General features: G+C 46.1%; 1 protein-coding gene across 1 annotated transcript in view; it reads right to left on the reverse strand.

The window, feature by feature from the left end:
• LOC112075541 (pyridoxal-dependent decarboxylase domain-containing protein 1) overlaps positions 1 to 4,700 on the reverse strand; it is a 15,079-nt gene extending 10,379 nt beyond the window's left edge. Inside the window, 7 exon segments of the mRNA XM_070440949.1 lie at positions 262 to 394; positions 518 to 565; positions 671 to 758; positions 1,238 to 1,320; positions 4,044 to 4,112; positions 4,264 to 4,453; positions 4,532 to 4,700. Coding sequence (XP_070297050.1) covers positions 262 to 394; positions 518 to 565; positions 671 to 758; positions 1,238 to 1,320; positions 4,044 to 4,112; positions 4,264 to 4,453; positions 4,532 to 4,677 — 757 coding nt within the window. The 5' untranslated portion in view covers positions 4,678 to 4,700.
• Positions 4,701 to 5,777: the final 1,077 nt, after the last annotated feature.

The following is a 5,777-nucleotide window of genomic DNA, read 5'->3' on the forward strand; positions in this document are numbered from 1 at the left end:
CCCAGCGTAACTGCAGGAGAGCCAGAGAGGCAGGGCACGCAGCTTCTCTACTGGCTGACTGGAGGTCAACCCAGCTGCCAGAGACTAAGATAGGAGAGAGAGAACTCAAATGGATAGGTGAAAGCAAAGATTCCACCACAAAGCTTTCACCAATCCAGTCATATCAGATCTCTAGTAACTTCAAGGGAGGCAGGAAGGAAGGAAGGATGCAAGTTTAAAGGCCCTACAGCTACAGACAGGGAGAGAGTTAAAAGGGCATACCAAAGAAGAGAGAACAGGAAGAGAAAGCGTACCAGGGCTGGTCCTCGTGTCTGTAGAGGGTGACAGCTGGGACAGCAGGCAGGCCCAGCCACGGACCCAGGGTCAGGGTCATACTGTCACTCCTGGTGGCCGCCTGGGGACAGGGGAGGGGGCAAAGACACATAGTAGACATATTACATTACCGTACTATACAGGCATCTTACATGTATTCATTTAGAGTTCTGTGACCCTCAGAATGGGAGAGCATATCCTATACGTACCGTCACGGACGAGACCTCCCCAGAGCCAGGGTGGCCAAGTTGACCTGAGAGACAGAAAAGACAAGCAGTTATAAAGCATTTACAAACCCCTCCAATATGGTTGGTTAAAGACATATTAAAAGTATTACAAGTATGTGTAATGTTGTTACTCACCCTTCTATGTGGAGCCACATGCCATACTGTTCACACAGCTCCTTTAGACGGCCCAGCTTGTCTGTGTGTCCCGCCCAGGGGTGCCTGGGAAGACAGGCAGTGAGTACGCTCGAGTCACTCTGCTGTACGTCTTGGTCAATAAGTCAGTGATAGACATGTTGATTTAACCTTTATTTGACCAGGTAAGTCATACAATAACATCCTGGTTGGTCAAGGGGTAAACATTGTTTCACTTTAGAGTGTATACTATGTGTTTTGCTACCATGCTGTGTTGTTGTCTTAGGTCTCCGTGTTGCGTTGTCATTGTTGTGATGTCTGTACACATACAACATTTATTTTTATTTCTATCCCAGCCCCCATCCCAGCAGGAGGCCTTTTGGTAGGCTGTCATTGTAGATAATACATTTGTTCTTAACTGACTTGACTAGTTAAATAAATAGAAAAAACTGTCACCATGCTAGGTTTTTCAATAAGCACACAACCTTGGAGAAAATAAAACACTTTTAAAGAGTAGATGTGTGTTCTTAGCCATTTCGTATTAAAAAGGTGATAAAATTCCCCACTGACCAGCGTTGGCAATCAACAGCAATGGAAGCTTCCCAGTCTCCACATCCTCTCTAATCAGCTTGTCCAGCAACGCAATGTCCTGCAATCAGCAAAACACCCAGGGAGACAGATATTGTTTTCCATTTAAAAATCAGGGTAGTATGTAGGTAGTACGCATACAGGCACCCCAGTATCCTAAATACATAAACTCAGCAAAAAAAGAAAACGTCCCTTTTTCAGGACCCTGTCTTTCAAAGATAATTAGTAAAAATCCAAATAACTTCACAGATCATCATTGTAAAGGGTTTAAACACTGTTTTCCATGCTTGTTCAATGAACCATAAACAATTATGAACATGCACCTGTGGAACAGTCGTTAAGACACTAACAGCTTACAGACGGTAGGCAATTAAGGTCACAGTTATGAAAACTTAGGACACTAAAGAGGCCTTTCTACAGACTCTGAAAAACACCAAAAGAAAGATGCCAGGGTCCCCGCTCATCTGCGTGAACGTGCCTTAGGCATGCTGCAAGGAGGCATGAGGACTGCAGATGTGGCCAGGGAAATAAATTGCAATGTCCGTACTGTGAGACGCCTAAGACAGCGCTACAGGGAGACAGGGCGGACAGCTGATCGTTCTCGCAGTGGCAGACCACATGTAACAACACCTGCACAGGATCAGTACATCCAAACATCACACCTGCGGGACAGGTACAGGATGGCAACAACAACTGCCCGAGTCACACCAGAACACACAACACCTCCGTCAGTGCTCAGACTGTCCCAATAGGCTGAGGCTGGACTGAGGGCTTGTAGGCCTGTTGTAAGGCAGGTCCTCACCAGACATCCGTCAGCTATGGTCACAAACCCACCGTCGCTGGACCAGACAGGACTGGAAAAAAGTGCTCTTCACTGAGAGTCACGGTTTTGTCCACCAGAGGTGATGGTCGGATTTGATTTATCGTCGAAGGAATGAGTGTTACACGAGGCCTGTACTCTGGAGCGGGACCGATTTGGAGGTGGAGGGTCCGTCATGGTCTGGGGCGGTGTGTGTCACATTATCATCGGACAGAGCTTGTTGTCATTGCAGGCAATCTCAATGCTGTGTGTTACAGGAAGACATCCTCCTCCCTCATGTGTTACCCTTCCTGCAGGCTATCCTGACATGACGCTCCAGCATGACATTGCCACCAGCCATACTGCTCGTTTGTGCGTGATTTCCTGCAAGACAGTAATGTCAGTGTTCTGCCATGGCCAGCAAAGAGCCGGATCTCAATCCTATTGAGCACGTCAGGGACCTGTTGGATTGGAGGGTGAGGGCTGGGGCCATTCCCCCCAGAAATGTCCAGGAACTTGCAGGTGCCTTGGTGGAAGATGGGGTAACATCTCACAGCAAGAACTGGCAAATCTGGTACAGTCCATGAGGAGGAGATGCTGCATTAAGTACTGCGGTGCTGGTGGCCACACCAGATACTGACTGTTACTTTTGATTTTGACCCCCCCCCCCTTGTTTCAGGGACACATTATTCAATTTCTGTTAGTCACATGTCTGTGGAACTTGTTCAGTTTATGTCTCAGTTGTTGAATCTTGTTATATTCATACAAATACTTACACATGTTAAGTTTGCTGAAAATAAACACAGTTGACAGTGAGAGGAAGTTTCTTTTTTTGCTGAGTTTATATACACACACACACACACACACATTATATATATACACACACAAAGAATGTGGACACCCCTTAAAATTAGTGGATTCGGCTATTTTTGCTGGCAGGTGTATAAAATCGAGCTGAGTGACTTTCAACGTGGCACCGTCATGGGATGCCACCTTTCCAACAAGTCAGTTTGTCAAATTTCTACCCTACTAGAGCTACCCCGGTCAATTGTAAGTGCTGTTATTGTGAAGTAGAAATGTCTAGGAGCAACAACAGCTCAGCCGCGAAGTGGTAGGCCCCACAAGCTCACAGGACGGGACCACCAGTGTTGGTGCGTAGCACGTAAAAATTATCTGTCCTCGGTTGCAACACACACTACCAAGTTACAAACTGCCTCTGGATGGAATGTCAGCACAATACCTGTTCGTCAGGAACTTCATGAAATGGGTTTCCATAGCTGACCAGCCGCACACAAGCCTAAGATCACCATGCGCAATGCCAAGCGTCGGCTAGAGTGGTGTAAAGCTCGCTGCCTTCTCTGGAGTGATGAATCACCCTTCATCATCTGGCAGTCCAACGTACGAATCTGGGGTTGGAGGATGCCAGGAGAATGCTACCTGCCCCAATGCAGTGCCAACTGTAAAGTTTGGTGGAGGTGGAACAATGGTCAGGGGCTATATTTCATGGTTCGGGCTACGCCCCTTAGTTCCAGTGAAGGGAAATCTTACCGCTACAGCATACAATGACATTCCAGATGATTCTGTGCTTCCAACTTTGTGACAACAGTTTGGGGAAGGCCCTTTCCTGTTTCAACATGCACAAAGTGAGGTCCATGCAGAAATGGTTTGTCGAGATCGGTGTGGAAGAACTTGACTGGCCTGCACAGAGCCCTGACCTCAACTCCATCGAACACTGACTGCGAGCCAGGCACAATCGCCCAACCTCAGAGTCCAACCTCACTAATGCGCTTGTGGCTGAATGGAAGCAAGTCCCCACAGCAAAGTTCCAATATCTAATGGAAAGCCTTCCCAGAAGAGTAGAGGCTGTTATAGTAGCAAAGTGGGGGGACCAACTCCATATTAATGCCCATCATTTTGGAATGAGGTGTCCACATACTTTTGGTAGTGTACATTGTATGAGCCCTATCTAAATGAGGCTGATCTACCATTTGGTGCTGGGATCCAAACATGGTGTTACAGGGGACGGTGCACAGGCTGGACAGAGGCAGACCCAGCTAAGGAAGAGAGGATTTCTGTTAAAGTCAATCTACATTGAATAACTTCTGAAATATCTGCTCTTATAATACTAAAGTAACATCAAAAAGGTCTGTCTGTGTCTTCATGTAAGAACACGCAATGCGTTTCTATGCCTGCTTCTACGCCTACTTGGCTGCAGAGGTGCTGTCCCAGGCCAGGCCTGCAGGTGGCGCTCTGGTAAATGACAGGCTGTCTGGAGTTGAGCACGGTGTAGCCCTCTGTGGAGTAGTCCTCATAGCGGGTGTTGATGACCAGGCGACACACCTTCAGCAGGCCCTCTCTGTCATCTTCATGGTAGTATGCTGAGCCACTCTCATACCTGGCAGGACATCAWAATCCACTTAGCAATYCACCAGGAACAAGCACACACATGCAKTCGACAGACAGACCCACACACCTGAAGAGTCTGCAGAGCCAGAGTGTTGTGTCAGARGCGATGCGTGTGATCAGCTTCCTGAGTCTCTCCCTGTCCAGCACTGAGATGTAGGCTGCTAGGCTGTGTCCTAGCAACGCCATGTGACCCTGCTCTCCGACATTCTGCATCCTGGCTGGGGGCGACAAGATGCACAGGAAGTGAGGTCACAAAGAACGTGATGTTGATAAACTGCATTATACTGATTGTATTGGGATATTTAAGAAAATAAAGTTCATATACAAGTGAAGAGTGATTAACACAATGCTTAGCATATTTATTGTTTTTCACGTTCTGTTTGTGCAAGGTTCTGTTGATAGTGATTGACGCAAGACTGGAGGTACAAGGACACTGATTATTACTGTATTCTGTGAAACACGGTGTGATTCTGTAGCAGCTGACAATGTCACTGCAATTTGTTTTGACTTCCTACAAGCCTCTTGGGCTGTTTTTTACAGAACACTTGGTACTGTCTGATTAGAATATAAAGGGCCTTCTCCAAATCAAATCAAATCAAATCAAAATTTTATTAGTCACATACACACTGGTTAGCATTTAAAATGAATTTGATATGTAATGCGAGTGTAGCGAAATGCTTGTGCTTCTAAGTTCCGACAATGCAGTAATAACCAACAGTAATCTAACCTAACATTCCACGTACTACCTTACACACACCACAAGTGTGAAGGGATAAAGAAATATGTACATAAAGATATATGGATGAGTGGTGGTACAGAACGGCATGGCAGATGCAGTGGATGGTATAGAGAACGGTATATACATATGAGATGAGTACTGTAGGGTATTAAACATAAAGTGGCATAGTTTTAAAGTGGCTATGGTACATGTATTGCAATAAAGATGGCAAGTGCAGTAGATGATATGAGTACAGTATATACATATGAGATGGGTAATGTGGGTATGTAAACATTGTTTAAGTGGCATTGCTTAAAGTGGCTAGTGGTACATTTTTAACATAATTTCCATCAATTCCCATTTTTAAAAGTGGCTGGAGTTGAGTCAGTATGTTGGCACGGCCGCTAAATGTTAGTGGTGGCTGTTTAACAGTCTGATGGCCTTGAGATAGAAGCTGTTTTTCAGTCTCTCGGTCCCTGCTTTGATGCACCTGTACTGACCTCGCCTTCTGGATGATAGCGGGGTGACAGGCAGTGGCTTGGGTGGTTGTTGTCCTTGATGATCTTGGCTCTCCTGTGAACATCGGCGTGGTGTC

The sequence above is a fragment of the Salvelinus sp. IW2-2015 genome, unplaced genomic scaffold, assembly GCF_002910315.2.
Source record: "Salvelinus sp. IW2-2015 unplaced genomic scaffold, ASM291031v2 Un_scaffold3228, whole genome shotgun sequence".
Classification (NCBI taxonomy): domain Eukaryota; kingdom Metazoa; phylum Chordata; class Actinopteri; order Salmoniformes; family Salmonidae; genus Salvelinus; species Salvelinus sp. IW2-2015.